This window comes from Mandrillus leucophaeus, unplaced genomic scaffold (genome assembly GCF_000951045.1).
Source record: "Mandrillus leucophaeus isolate KB7577 unplaced genomic scaffold, Mleu.le_1.0 Scaffold597, whole genome shotgun sequence".
In the NCBI taxonomy this organism is placed as follows: Eukaryota; Metazoa; Chordata; class Mammalia; order Primates; family Cercopithecidae; genus Mandrillus; species Mandrillus leucophaeus.
In genome coordinates, this window is record NW_012106441.1 from 44,879 (window position 1) to 60,316 (window position 15,438).

Below are 15,438 nucleotides of genomic sequence, written 5' to 3' on the forward strand. Positions count from 1 at the left end.
ATGACAAAAGATAAGCAAATAAACAAACTACCAAAAGCATCTATTTCTATATGCATGTAAGAGAACTTGATGATGTTGCCTGGAAACGAGAACTATTTATCCCCCCAAACTCAAATTAAATATAGAGGCTGAGATTAATCTTTTGGCTTCTGACTGTTGAAGCCATCCCCCACCAATCTCCCACCGTGCTCCTCCACCCAAATTAGAAATTGCTACTTCTCTAATCACTGGATGACCACAGCGCAAGACAGCTGAGATACTCCAGTGATCTTACTTGAATTGCCTTTTGGTCTGAAGCCATCAGTTCACACTGAAAGATTTGTAACAATCCCTTGACATCAATTTTTGTCTTTATTATAAGAAGTTACTAAGGAAGTTCATTATCAGTGGCTTTCAGATTTGCCCATTTATCAGCATCAACTGAGTTGCTTTGAAAAAAACGCAGATTTTCAGACTCACCCCAAGCCTATTCAATCTGAATTTCTAGGCAAGAGGTCAAGGGAACCTGTATTACAGATAATCTTAGGTGGTTCTGATGCAATTGGTGGGGATATGGGAAACATAGCACAGTGTCCTCCTCCTTCTTCTTCTTCTTCTTCTTCTTCTTCTTCTCCTTCTCCTTCTCCTTCCCCTTCCCCTTCCCCTTCTCCTTCTCCTTCTCCTTCTCCTTCTCCTTCTCCTTCTCCTTCTTCTTCTGTCTTCTTTCTTCTTTCTTCTTTCTTCTTCTTCTTCCTTTTTTTTTTGAGACGGAATCTTGCTCTGTTGTCCAGGCTGGAGTGCAGTGGCACAATTTCAGCTCACTGCAAGCTCCGCCTCCCAGGTTCACGCCATTCTCTTGCCTCAGCCTCCCGAGTAGCTGGAACTACAGGCGCCCGCCACTACACCCGGCTAATTTTTGTATTTTTTAGTAGAGACAGGGTTTCACTGTGTTAGCCAGGATTGTCTGGATCTCCTCACCTCATGATAATGCCCGCCTTGGCCTCCCAAAATGCTAGGATTACAGGTGTTAGCCACCATGCCAGGCCGTCACAGTGTCCTTTTTTTGGAAAAGAAGGACTGTGGAAAAAAGTTCTCTCTAGTTTTAGTTCCAGTACCAGCGGTCCTACTTCTGGGTAAACAATTTATTTTTATTTCCTGGACACTGTAATTCATATAATTGATTGCGTTGCTCTTTCTTGCATTGGCCAAAGCATACAGGACTCAAATGTGAATCCTTCTAGCAAATGTATAGAAAGAAACTTGTGGCACTATCAGTACCATGTGACTACTTAGCCTTCATCTTCTCTTTCTTACTCTCATTTCCCCATTGTCCCAATACTTTCATCAATTTGTTTTTAATTCTGCATTTTGTTTTGTTGCAGGTGTTTTTGTACATTGCTTTAAGTCCTTTCTAGAACAAAATATGACATATATAAATAAAAAATACTGTCCAAACATTTGTATAAGCTGCTTGCTTGAATTGGGATATTTATATTTATGATTTATATTTAAAAAATACAAACTCATAGAAGCTTAGAGTAGAATCGGGTTGCCAGAGGATGGGAGTGGTGGGGAAATAGGGAGCTGCTATTCAACTGGCATGAAGTTTAATTTATAGGAGATGAAGCAGTTCTAGAGATCTGCACTGCAAGATCATGCCTATAGTTAACAATAATGTATCGCACCCTTAAACATTTGTTGAAAGGGCCTATCTCATGTTTAATGTTATCACAACAATGAAAACAACCCAACAACTCAGGATGATCCAGCAGAAGTCACACCTGGTTGAAGGTGGTACCATTACTGTTTTGTTCAGTGACCTTATTGCCCTTTGGGGAGTGTGGGTGGAATGGGGGTAGATATTACTTCATGTGATAAAAGACAAACAGAGAGTCTTCTAAATTTTATTTAGAATAAAACCAGCATGGTAGAAATACATCAGTGACACAAGAGAAAAAGAACTTGATTCCTTAATAAAATGACTTACAAGTACAAAAATGGACCCCATCTTGTGTTCTGCTTTACTTACATCCAACTCTAACCTGTGAGCATATTAGGAAAAAAGAAGCAAGTGCATCCAAGAAAATCATTTGTAACTTAATTTGTATGAGGTGGGGCAAGGTTGCTTTTGATCCAAGTCTGGTATTTCTTGTTTAGCAGGGTGTAGATTCCAGGCTTTTTGGCAACACCACATTCATGACCTCCAGAGACTATGGCATGGAAGACACCTTTACAAATCAAGGGGCCCCCTGAATCACCCTGGAAAGAAGAAAAAGGGAAAATATGTGGTGAGAAGCTGTTGGAATTTTGTTTTTAAGCACCAACTGTTGATTGTTCAAAGGAGTATTATCTGGGTCGTTGCTTTCTTTATGTCCTGGAGAGTGTCTGACACTGCCTTTTACTTGTTATAGGTTCTCTATATGCCTGTCTCTGTCTAGGACTATGTTTCTGCCTACTTGCTTCTCTGTTTATGTCTCTAACTATGACTATGACTATGCCTCTGCCTCTGTCTCGGTGTCCATGTCCTTGTCTCTGTTTTGTCCCTATCTATGTCTACTTTCCTCTGGGAATCAATGACTATTGACTATTTATTAAAGAATGGATAAGGTTTTAAATAATCCACTGAAATAAAATAATCTTTTAAAGTTGTATATTTCATTTTGATGCTCATAGACCTAAAATCAAATTGCTATTGAGAGTAGAAGAAAAGAGCAATGTATTGTAGTAAATGTCTTGATGGCAGGAATTATATGTTCTCTGTTACTTATTTATTTTTTTGCATCCTCATATGGTTGGACATAGTGCTATGTATATGTACCACACTTAGTAAATACTTAGTGAATGAAATGATTTTTGAAGACTCACTCTAACAGCAAAACATGTAACTAAATTCTATCAAGTGAAGGGAAAGAGCTATAGAGGGGATGGCATGGTCTTTTAATGAAGAGCTGGCTTCTTTGAAGACCAGCCTTTCTCTTTGCTAATGTTCACATTGCAAACTGCAGTGCCTTGTACTTTGGTCAACCATGATAACAGATGTTTAGGAGGGTGATGGTCTTGGGTACTGCAGATGCAAAAGACATTTGAAGTCATCATATCCTCTTCCCCAATAATACTTAATATAGTATGAAATGAATACTGTATTCTAATTTTTTAAAAAATTAGTAATTCATTTGTACTATATATTAGTATAGTTCATATAAACATGAACACCTATTTTTTTCTTTACCATCTCAGTAAACAAAAGATTTTGAAAAATATAATGACTCTTGTTCCTTTTTTTCTTTTAAGACAGGATCTCATTTTGTCACACAGGCTGGAATGCAGTGGCAAGATCTCGGCTCACTTCAGCCTCAACCTCCTGGGCTCAGGTGATCCTCCCACCGCAGCCTCCTGAGTAGGTGGGACTACAGGCGTATGCCACCATGCCAGGCTAATTTTTGTATTTTTTGTAGAGACAGGTTTTCACCATGTTGCCCAGGCTGGTCTCAAACTCCTGAGTTCAAGAGATCCACCCACCTTGGCCTCCCAAAGTGCTGGGATTACAGGTGTGAGCCACTGTGCCCGGCCTTTTGTTTCTTTTTGTTAGTCAGCAGTATGGTCTGAGTGTTTGATTCCTCCGAATTCATATGTTGCAATCCTCACTCCCAAGGTGAGGGTATTAGGAGGTGGGGCCTTTGGGAGGTGATTAGGTCATGGAGGTGAAGGCTTCATAAATGAGATTAGTTCCCTTATTAAAGAGGCCTAAGAGAGACGCCTCACCCCATCTACCATGTGAGATTAGAATGAAAAGAAGCCGTTTATGAACCAGAAAGTAGGCCCTCCCCAGACACCAAATGTGCTAGTGCCTTGATCTTGATCTTGAACACAATAAAGTTCTGTTATTTATAAGCCACCGAGTTCATGGTATTTTGTGGTGGCAGCCCAAACAGATGAAGACAGTCAGCATTACTTATGAAACACATACTGTATATTTGAGCTTTTTGCATTTGAGTCTTATAAGACCTCCTTATTGATTAATCCGCAAGGTGGTTCTTTAAATAAGTTATCTTGTAATCACCACTAGTGACTTCAGGGTTGGTAGACTTTCTAAGGAGGATAACACCTCTCATAGGAAGCCTGTAAAAGTTGTCAGATATAGTCTATTATCCTGATTAACAAACATTTAGTGGGTGCTTATGAAGCATTGGGGAAGTTTTTACAATCCATTCACATTGGTAGATGAAAAAGAATAGAGAATGCTGTGCAGGAATGGAGAGAAAGTATTTAGAATTGTGGTTTTGTATTCTCTATGCCCCTCCCTCCTCCTCAGTGTCAGTGAGCAATGGAAGCTTGGCTACTGTACAGCGCTCCGAGATGCCTGTTTAAAAGAGAGATTCTTACCTTACAGGAATCCTTCTGGCCTTTGGCATCTCCTGCACAGACCATGTCTTTGGTGATAAAAGGGTCGTGATTGTAGTAACTTTGGCTGTTGCAAAGTTTTCGACTTAGGACAGTAACAGTGACTTCTCGCAGGGTATCAGAAGGTCTTAAGAAATCTGGGTCGGTGGCTCCCCAGCCAGTAACCTCGCATTTGGTTCCAGATCTAAGATAGTTTTTGGATCTTACGTGGAGCAGCTTGACATGTTTATTGAGTTTTGCGGCTGTTTGAAGCTGACAGATTGATAAAAGATTGAATTATTTCTTTCCCAGTAGTATTCTGATGCTAGCCTGTGCGTTGTATGTGTGGTCTCCGTCTTAGGCAGGCGTCCCTGTTCTGGAATCTACTTTGGTGGTGGCCTGCAGCTGCATTTGTGGTTGTTGCTTTTCTGACCATGCTCTCTACTCCCCGAGGAGCTCACTGAGGCTTGGGGAGGGAGCTTATAGACAGCAGGAATTTTGTCCAGTCTCGAGCAAACTGGCCTTTGCCCTGCATTGGACGGTTTTGTGTGGAATAACATCCATAGGTCATGACTTTGAGGGCTGGGCTGCTTCCTGCTGGATAGGACCCTTCAGTATGGTCTAGACCAAGTTTGGACTAGACTAAGTGTGGTCTAGACTAAGTTGTAACTCGCTGCTGAGCCCCTGAAGTCACTTGGTTGGCTCTGTTGTATAAACAACTGTTGTATTTTTTACTTGCTAATGAGAAAAGCATTTGGGAGAAAAGCTTTCAGTGTGGATCCTTGGGCTTTGTAAGATGTTCCCCTCCTACATATGTGAGTATCAGAGTTGCTTTTCCTTGTATAAACGCAGCCCTGATACATTTGTGATAAATTCTTGTTTCTTTCAAGGCAGTATATGGAATAACATGGGCCCTTATAAAATATATCATAATCACCTCAAACATGGGGAGGGTGCTAACAAAATGCTTTTGTGCAGGTGATTAACTAATTGAGCCATCCTGTATAAAAATGTTGACAAAATAGAAGGAAGGCAATGCTGCTACCTACCTTAACCAGCATAATATCATTTGATTGAGGATCTGATGTAAATCTTGGGAATGGTATAAATTTTTTAATCTCCAATGTTTGTTTGGAGGCCTCATTCTTTGAGAGAGAGTGTGCTCCTAAAACCACAGTGGGAGACTGGCCTTTGGTAAACCTAAAAAAAGCAAAGGGAATGAAAGCACAGAATGATTCCCAAATCCCCCAGTGGGGAGTAGTGATGGTGGAGAGGGTTATATACATAGAGAAACAAAGGCTATCTCCAAGGTAAACTGCTTAAGATTAGGTGGAGTGACAAAGGTCTTAGAGGACCCCAGCATGAATTGATATTAAGGGCCAAATGACTTGCCCTTAATCCCATCCCAAACCAATTCCCTGGAATTGCAAAAGAATATCAGAACTTGTATCCAACTGGGGAAGGAAAAGGAGTGAAATCCTAATTGACTTAGATCAAGTTTAAAACAAAATTGTGTTCATTTATGTAAAAATAAAGGAAATTATATTTCATGAGTTTGTAGTTTGAGATTTACACCAACTACCATTAAAATTTTTTTATTGTGGTAAAATATACATAACAAAATTTACCTTTTTAACCATTCTTAAATGTACAGTTTGGTGGTATGAAGGACATGTATATTGTTATTCATCCACCACTATCATCTCCAGAACCCCAGAACGTTTTTATCTTCCCAACATTAGGTGTTTTAATAATTAAGGTAGCCAGGTGCAGTGACTCACGCCTGTAATCCCAGCCACTGGGGAGACTGAGGTGGGAGGATCATTTGAGGCCAGGAGTTTGAGAGCAGCCTGGGCAACATAGTGAGACCCCAATCTCTAAAAAAATATTAAGGGGCACAGTGGTGCATATTGGGCACGGTGGTGCATGCCTATAGTCCCAGCTGTTTGAGACGCTGAAGCAGGAGGGATTGCCTGAGCCCAGGAGCTGGAGGCTGAAGTGTCACAGCCTAGATGACAGAACAAGGCCCCATCTCTTAAAAACAAACAAACAAACAAACAGACAAGCAAACACCACGAAGACCCCCACCCTACACTTGCTCACCCACATGCCTAGACCTCATCTCAGGTCAATGTGGGGAAGTAAGGCCCATTACATGGCAGTCAGATATGTCAATTTGTCCTGTCCCCTCAATTAGAACAAAGATTTGGACAAGAAAGGAAAACTTTCCTCAAGGGAAGAAAATAGTGCTAATTTGAAATGAAGATACTTTAAAGTTAATAGTCATTCCATCAGGGAGATTTATAGGGTACGAACTGGTGAGTCAGGTGAAGAAATAGATTTGTTTTTTGGCTTTTTTTTGACCTTTTTTTTTGAGACGGAGTCTTGTTCTGTTACCCAGGCTGGAGTTCAGTGGCATGATATCGGCTCACAGCAATCTCTGCCTCCCAGATCAAGCGATTCTCCTGCCTCAGCCTCTCAAGAGGCTGGGACTACAGGTGTGTGCCACCACGCCTGGCTAATTTTTGTAGTTTTAGTAAAGACAGGGTTTCGCCATGTTGGCCAGGATGGTCTCGATCTCCTGACCTCAGGTGATCTACTGGCCTCAGCCTCCCAAAGTGCTGGGATTACAAGTGTGAGTCTCTGTGCTCGGCAGGTTTGTTTTTTACATCTCTGGTCATACACAGTTCTAGTACCAGTGTTACAACAGTGCCACAATTGACCAGATTTACTCTTTGTTGGATAAAATTACATTTACAGCAGTGATAAAGTAGAAATAATTTTTAGAGATTTTGACAGTACCGTAGAGCCATTTGTATACTACAGATATATTCCATTACAGTGTCTGTCTTTATGAAGCCCACCTCAGATCTTTTAATTGTATTTGTTTATGTGTAACTATTTCTTTTGTACTTGAAAAAGCTACCAAAGTAGATTGCAGTAAAAACACACATACTCATGCATACAGGTTAATAAAGATTCATAAAAGTTACAAAGAGCACAGAAACATACAGAAAAAGGAAGACATGATTGTTTCAGATTTGGAAAATGAGTAAATGCCTGTGGTGGAGTGGGTTTGCTTATGGCAGAGCTGTGACCGCCTGGAATGACCACTTTTTGGTTTGTACCAAAAGAGGTTATTTTTATTTATTTTGGGAATTCCAGCTCTATTTGTTGAAAAGTTTGCCTATTGCAAAATCAGGATGGGGTGGAAATTTCTCATAGGATGTGGACTGGATTTCCTAGGATTGATTTGAATTTGAATTCAAATTCAACATACCCACTAAACCCAAAACTTTGTAGAAGAAGGGTGACAAAAATCTTCAGGATGAATGCTCTAACAGAAAGGTGGGCACGTGCCTAAATGACTCACACAAAGAAGGCTGTGAAGTACAAATGAGAGGTATGGAAGGTGGATTTTCACTAAGGGAGGGGTGCTGAAAAAATGTCTGTTTTTTTTTCATCTTTTACTAATTTCCTCAGCGAGTTATTGCCTTTGAAATGTTTTGGTTATTTTTGTCTCCACTGGGATGTGTTAAGACCAAGAACAACCCAAGCAGACCATTATTCCTTCTGAACTTTCAATTTCTAGATATCCTTCAACTGTAATCTGTGCCACTGAGGTCAAGTTTTCTGCCCACGGGATACCTGGAATTACTTGAGTTCTAGGATCCCACCTCCTTAGCTAAACTGAAGTCTGAATTCACACAAAGGAGAAGTGATAATACCAGTGTTTTTGAGTTGCACAACACAGTGTTTCCCCAAGTGCAGTCTTCAGCTTGCTTCAGAATCACCTGGAGGTATTGGCTTAAAATGCGGTTTCCTGAGTCCCACCCGGAACTTTCTGGAAGAGAATCATATACGGAGCAGAACTACCGTGGGGCTTATAGTAGGTCTGCTGAAGATATCTGTAAACATTGTCTCAACTGAGCCTAACAACAACCTTTCTCAGGGCTGGTAAAGCTGATGGGCTGTGTATTCATTACCAGTAAAATATTGTTCTCTGACTGGTCCAAGGTGACACACCTCATAAATAGGGCAATCAGGATCCAAATTTGGCTTTTGGTGACTCCCAGTCCAGTGCTCTTTCCTCAATCCCTCTTTGAACCCTGTGCCAACCCCCTTGAAGCCTCTTCTTTTCTCTGCCAGCCTGCCTGGACGCTTAGCAGTGTTTCTGTTTAGACCCACCCCTTGAGGTCTGGCAGCAAAGGCAGGGTCCCTATGTCTTGGAGATTTCTCTTGTCTAAGAGAGAGGGAGAAGAACTTGGCTGTCAGACAGGGAGGTCTTCCCAGTCTTATCTCGTCAACATCAGATTAGTTCCTTGGTTATTACCATGAAAGGCACAGATAATTGTATAACAGTACTCGATAACATCTATTAAGTTCTTTGTGTTCTGTGTTAAGCATTTTACAAAAAACTTCCCTCATTTAAACCTAACAACAGCGTGGTGAGATAGGTATTATGATAATCTCCATTTTAGAGATGAAGAAATTGAGGTTCAGGTAAGCGAATAAACTTGAGGACCTTTGCCTCCAGGAGGCAAATCCAGGCAGGATTAAAGCGCATTTGGCTTGAATCTAGAGCCTGAACATTGAACCATTTTGTCCCAGGAGCCTTGAGCATTTGAGATGGAGTGAGGCCGTGTGGAAGGGGCTGTGGAAGGTTCCATCTAACACCTTGCTAGGCAGGTTGGGGCAGGGGGAAGTGCTCTGTGAGGGGGTCTGGGAGAGAATCAGGAGAACAGGGTATAACAGCTGGTGAGAGTTTTGCTTCTGGTAAGTTAAAATGCTGAAAATAAGTTTGTACAGGACATTTTAATCAATTTCCTTTTATATTTGACATGGCAACTAATAAAGGGGCCAGGATACTGAGGGAGGAGCTGTGTGGATGGCTGGTGAGAAGGGATCACTCCCAGGTTTGACCTTCTTCACAATTTTGCTGAGAGAGAGGCTTGGGGCAAACTATTCCCACAGGATACTGGGGAGTACATTTGTGGGAAGCCACCATTGAGCTATTTCGTAAATATTTTGAATTTCATAAAGCTTAATATTTTTCCAACCACCGATCTGCCTACTTTTTACACCCAAGTGTCCTGTAGAGGAAATGCGTTCTACATATTTTGGAGTTCTTTATACCCCAGCCATTTAAAATGATACTTAGCAATAGTTTGTTTTAAGAAAAAAAAAAAAAAAAACAAACAACAACCTCTAAGACCTCTCTCCAGTGTTTTTTTAATAATCTCTTTCCCCAGTTTGGGAATCCACTTCTCATGACTTAAATCCACTTGACAAAATTTAAAATTCAACTTAGTAATATTATTTAACTTCCTATAACACTTTATGGCTAGTGAAACACTTTTTCATATACCATGTTTCAGGCCTAGTCAAAGAAAGAAAGAAAGATCTTTAAATGTATTTCTTTCTTTCCATCCAATGTTTGTTGAACATTTAAAAGTCAAGCTCTCTGTCTGGGGAGGTTATAGACCATTTGAATGTGTATCATGAGCATATTTGAAGATGTGCATATTTTGCATTAAATGAACATTTACTGACAGTTCTCCACTCTGTCTCTCTCATCTCGCGGGGGCAAGTGCCCTGGAGAAGAGAGAAGTGATGGGGATGAGAGTGTGATTTCTATGAGGGCAAGAACCCCATGTAAATGAAGTAACCATATTAAATTGGAAATCAGTGGGTTGCTATTTAGAGATAGCAGAAGATCTCCCTGTCTGCAGGCTTCAAAACTTCAATTTGTGATCAAACAGTTCCATTTAAATGGGGCAATCAGACAAAACCCCCAAAGCATGGAAAAGCAAATCAATTGAGTTGTTCTGTTTAGATATAGACAATGCCTGGAGAGCAAACCATGACAGCTAAGAGAGATCTTTAAGTGAAAGAAAAGGAGAAGGCTCCATTTCAGCTTATTAGGCAAGAAACATAAGGAAACATACACACAAACAAAAAACAAAACCAAAAACCCCAAGCAAACAAACAAAACAACAAACATGAAATTAGTTTTCTACTGGCATTTCCTTTTGTGATGGTTGCAGCATCCCAAGAGGGGTTTTGTGCTTTATTAGCTGAAGTAAGAGAATCCTACGCCAAAATGGACTTTGGGAGGTTTTACTCTGTCTTCAGAAAAGCTTTCATTCTAAGTATCCGAGAAAATAAATCTCTCATTATCTTTCTCTTTTTAGAAGTCATCAATAACTTGTTTTTTTTTTTTTTTTTTCCACCTAGGAAAGTTGTAAGTGGTGAGTAGCTACTGTTAGGAGTGGCAAAGTAGGCTTCTCATGCGTATAATACTAATGATAATAGCTGCAATTTTTTTGTGCTTACTAAATGTGCCAAGCATGCTAAAATACTTAACAGAAACAGATACTATTCTCAAACCCCACAAAGCAGGTATGATATTATTATTACCCCTTTGTAAAATGGGGAAGCTCAGAGCACAGAGCAAGCTCTGGTTGTCTGATTTCCTCTTGAGCAGTGGATCTAACAAGGTCAAAAATACTGTTGCTTCAAATATTACCGTTACTGTGTTCCCTGCATTATACAGAGGACTTGAATTTGTCTAACATCTTGCCTGGGAAAAGCAGCTCAGTTCTCTCTGAAAAGGAAAACCCAGGCCAGAAAGCATGGATGTGGAAGAAGGTAAGTAAACGCCACCAGTTGGTCAGTGACCACAGAAACTAACTGTAGGTCAAATTCTCACTCAGGAGAGGTAAGCTTCTCTTATAGCTATAATACGTTGCAGAAAAAACACATGCCTGGAAAAGTGTGGCGGACTTACGGATATTGGCAGTGGGCCGCTGTCAACACCCACTGTGGATCAATCAGAACACCTCCACAAACGTGATGTCCGCCATACTGGATGGAGGCCATAAATGGCCTGGAGTGAGGTGACACTTCTTTCCCTCCAATAATTTCCATATTGAAACCTACAAAAGTAGACCAAAAGATTTCACACAAAAGATCTAAACAGACTGTTTCATGTAATTCTTCCAATGACGGGCACTATATTATTTTCAAAGCTTAAAGAACAACAGTAACCCTACCTAAAAGCTACAATAATTTTACTGATGAAAAATTTGTATAATACATTACAGTTCAGAAAGATAGGAATGATTGTGAAAATAATTTTCATCTATAATATAACAATATGGTCAGTAGAAATTCATTTAAAGTTTACATGTAGATATAGGAGATACTTACACACAGGAGTCATACAAGCCCCAGCTATTAGGAAAAACAGAGAAAAGGAAGAAAACTTAGTCATTTTAAAGACGTAGATTTAAGAAGCCCAGATGAAATGCTTTGATTGTGTGATGAAGGAAGAAGATTCTGAAGACTGCCTTTGGTTCTTGCAAGTTTTGACTTTCTCACCACAAGTGCTCTAGGGGTAAGATTGTTTTCACACCTAGGTATAAACGTTATGTATCAGTTTGGGGACTTTCAGGTCTGTGCTTTTAGCACTTTTTTGTTTTGTATTGTTTTGAGATGCAGTCTCCCTCTGTCACCCAGGCTGGAGTGCAGTGGCGCGATCTCGGCTCACTGCAGGCTCTGCCTCCCGGGTTCACGCTATTCTCCTGCCTCAGCCTCCCGAGTAGATGGGACTGACTACCTGTGCCCACCATCACGCCCAGCTAATTGCTTTTAGCACTTTTTTGGGAGAGGTATGTGGGCCATAAAGAACTCCTATCTGGGGATACCATCTGTAATATCTGTATCAGAGTACTTATATTATAAATAAAATTTATACTATATATGTATATAATATTTATAAATGAAAAATATCCATGCAGTAAGAATGTAATGAAGTTTCAGACAGAGTTCAAAGATGTCCATTGCTCTCAAGCAATACTTACTATTTTTCCTGGCACAAAATGGTGCCTATCGTATTTCATTCTTCTCTCTTTTTCATTTGAACATAGATATGGTTACCTCACAATGTGGCTTAGCTAAAGCCTGAGCATCATCCAGAGAAAGCCAAATGTTTTGCAGCAAACATCCCTACTCATGTCGTTTTTCTAAGTTTGCCCAAATTTGGTTAAATTTTAGTTACATTTTTGCGAGATTTCATAATGTTATTAAAGGTGAGCATTGGCAACTATTTTTGATTCAGAGTCTCTCTTTTACTCACTTTTAACTGAAAATGGCTGTATGCTTTTCCAGGGACTTAATAATAATGTCTTTTAAAAATAAAGGACTGCATTTTGTACTTCTCCCCAGAGCAGATGACAATGCATTGCCAGGCCTTCAATACAAAAGGTATTAGACTCAAGATTCTACAAGATTCTGTTGGTACCAGACACTGATCAGCAGTGCAAATATAAAATGAATACAAATAGATCACACACCAGAATGCCAACCACTTCCTAGAAATACTGATCAAAATTTGCATTACATCAACAGATCTTTCTTTTAAGATGTATGCATTCTGTCTTCCATTCATTTTAGAAAGGAGAATTAAAATCCAGAACTTTTATGCTCAGCAGATTGCAAGAGATTCCTATCACATTGTTTTCTAGCACAGAAAGTAGGAATAATAATAATTAATATTATAATTATATATTATACATTATAACTTAATAATATATAAGTAAAATGCCTTAAGTTATTTCCAAAATTCTTTTTATGTGATCATTTATGGTTTCATTTCTATGTCTTTGAGGAAAGCAGGACAACTATTATATTTACATTACAATGGAAGAAATAAGTTCCAAGAGGCTAAGTAATTTGCCCAAGGCAACACAGCTTATGACCTAGACCAAATCACCTGCCTGACCTCCCTGTATGTTAACTTGCATGTGAATGAGTACCCTGCCAGAACACAGAATTTTATAAAAAGCCTGCTTCCCTTGTACAGGTATGTGGCAACAGCAAAGCCTTCTACATATTAAACGGAATGAACAAAACCAATGCAGAGCAGTGACTTCCTGCCAGAGAGAGCAGAAGGTGAGATAAGGAGGAGCCAGGTTAAGAAAAGCCACAAGCTTAATAAACCAAACTTATTACTCCCACTCAAATGTCCCTGTGAATTTTCAAGTCATCTTTGTCACTGTTGATGTGCCTTGGATGGCTTTACTGTGTGCCATTGTTCCACATTGGAAGGCGGACAGGATGGCATCTGTTCCCTGCTACATCCCAGTGATGCTGGGATCATAAGGATCCCAGGTGGAATCTGTGACAGGTGGAAGTCATCTGAACTCTAAGGAAGAAATAAATTGTAAAGGACAAAGCTTCGTGTGTGTGTGTGTGTGTGTGTGTGTGTGTGTGTGTGGTGGGGGAAATGGGAATGGTTACAAACATCTCTCAGCTGCTTATTTCTGAGGAGTAAGGACTAAAGTCCACATAGCATTGTACAAATTACTGAACGTTTTTAGCTGTATTTCCAGGGAAGTGGTTGTCCTTAGTCTTGTTTTATGGATAAAGAAACGGAAATGCAGGGACTTGCTTGAGATTACCGAGTTAGTAGGTGGCCCTTAAGCGCCTATGTGCTGGCTCCCAGCTCCATGTTCCTTTCAACCTGACTACATGCCTGCCTCTTTTGAGAAGTCCCTGGGGGCTTAGATGCTCTGAGAGGCAAGCTGGCTGTGCAGAAGAGAAAAAGGGTTTAGCCATATGCACTGCGTGCAATTAGACATGGGTGAGATTTAGTTCAGTTGGGAAGGGTCTCATAACTCTTTCTTGTAGCTGACTTGGAAAATTCTGAGAATCATGTTGGTTAATAGCAATGAGTTATTTGGTTTTGGCTTCAGACCAATTAGCCAGTTAATAGTATCATTTGTTATTATATTCAAGATCCTGGATTTGAGAACAGTGGGCTGTGTAACATGATGAACTCGGTGATCTAATTTATTTCTGGGTGTTGGTTTTCGTTCTGTTGAGTCTGCTGCAGGGAGGGCCGTGTTTGCTTTGGATGGCTTTACAGCAGCTGTACCGGACCGAGCAAGTGCAAGGCCGTGCTCAGAGCAGGGCTGGCCTTCACACGTCGTGGCCTTGTGGTTCTCCTTTGCTGTGTTTAGCTGTCTTTCTTGCTGCTCTTAGAGATGTTGTTTCTGCCTCTCCTGTGTTTCAGGATACCCTTATAGAACAGCTGTTCCGCTGCTCCAAAGGCCTCGTGTGGTTCTACCCCTTGGACTGCCTTTCTTCAACAGCCCAGACACCTGCTCCGTCAGATTTATAAACTACACCCCCTAGAGCCATGTCAATCAAAGCATGACCCGCAGACCTGTGCCAGTCTCCGAACCTGTTTCTTACTGATTTGGAGCAAGATGGGGACAGAAATTGAGAGCCAGAGTTTAGAAACTGTAACAACTACTTAACATGTCACTGTATTAATTTATTTTATTAATGAAATATAGTTTTTCCAATATAATAAAAATTGGGTGTGTATTTTGTATGCCTTTGTTTTTTATTTAATTACTTTTTTTCTATTTATTTGTATTGTATAAACGTATCAGTTCACAATGGGCTGAAACTGAAAACAAACAAATTAACAAACGAAATTTGTTTGTTGCTGGTCTCTCCCACAGGTAGTCTGAGAAACACTGCTCTGTAGACATAAGTGCAAAGCAGATTTGTTTCAAGCCCTTCCCATTTATTCCCTTTTACATTCCTTTGAAAAATGTTCTCAACATCAAGGTTTCCCAGGCTGTCCAACCATCCCCAGCCCTTGGTACTTTACATCAGGATTTGGCAGAATTTCCCTGGGTCCCTCCCTTGTAGCCCACCATCCTCCGGTCCTTGACTTCTGTCCAGTAATGGCTTGGCTAATTTGGTAAATGAATCTACTAACACCCATAGTGAAACTATGGCAGCTTTGAAAATTGGGCTTGGGAAGGATATTGGGGTGCTGTATAATGATATTAAGTTCAAAGTTCTCAAGAAAATGTAAATCCCACCTCAGATTACAGTCATCCCTCCCACGAGGTCCTTAAAATGAATGAGCTTAAGGGCAGTTGGCAAGGAAAGCAAAGTACCCCTCAACCCAGAGCTGGGGCTGTAACATGGGTTGGGACACATGGAACACTGCCTTTTCCTAAGCAACTTAAATGTAAAAACTTCAGAGGGCTGCTC

General features: G+C 40.3%; 1 protein-coding gene and 1 long non-coding RNA gene across 2 annotated transcripts; one reads left to right on the plus strand and one right to left on the minus strand.

Moving 5' to 3' along the window:
* Window positions 1–1,865: 1,865 nt before the first annotated feature.
* On the minus strand, window positions 1,866–11,707 carry GZMK (granzyme K (granzyme 3; tryptase II)). Its single transcript, XM_011999527.1, has 5 exons — window positions 11,572–11,707; window positions 11,150–11,297; window positions 5,409–5,559; window positions 4,363–4,632; window positions 1,866–2,238 (listed from the first exon to the last, which is right to left on the minus strand). Exons 1-5 carry the CDS (start codon window positions 11,633–11,635, stop codon window positions 2,077–2,079), a joined length of 795 nt encoding a protein of 264 aa, XP_011854917.1. The 5' UTR covers window positions 11,636–11,707; the 3' UTR covers window positions 1,866–2,076.
* Window positions 11,708–11,787: 80 nt separating this feature from the next.
* LOC105553453 lies at window positions 11,788–14,661 on the plus strand. Its single transcript, XR_001008148.1, has 3 exons — window positions 11,788–12,032; window positions 13,226–13,314; window positions 14,438–14,661. It is a non-coding gene; the product is annotated as an uncharacterized LOC105553453 (long non-coding RNA).
* The last annotated feature ends 777 nt before the right edge of the window (window positions 14,662–15,438 follow it).

Bases quoted from the DNA above. Each gene is read 5' to 3' on its own strand.
- GZMK (XM_011999527.1), bottom strand. From the start codon at position 11,635: ATGACTAAGTTTTCTTCCTTTTCTCTGTTTTTCCTAATAGCTGGGGCT. The intron at 4,633-5,408 runs GTAGGTAGCAGC...TCAATCTGTCAG, and splicing joins ATGATATTATGCTGGTTAAG to CTTCAAACAGCCGCAAAACT. The intron at 2,239-4,362 runs GTAAGAATCTCT...TCTTCTTTCCAG, and splicing joins GCCAGAAGGATTCCTGTAAG to GGTGATTCAGGGGGCCCCTT.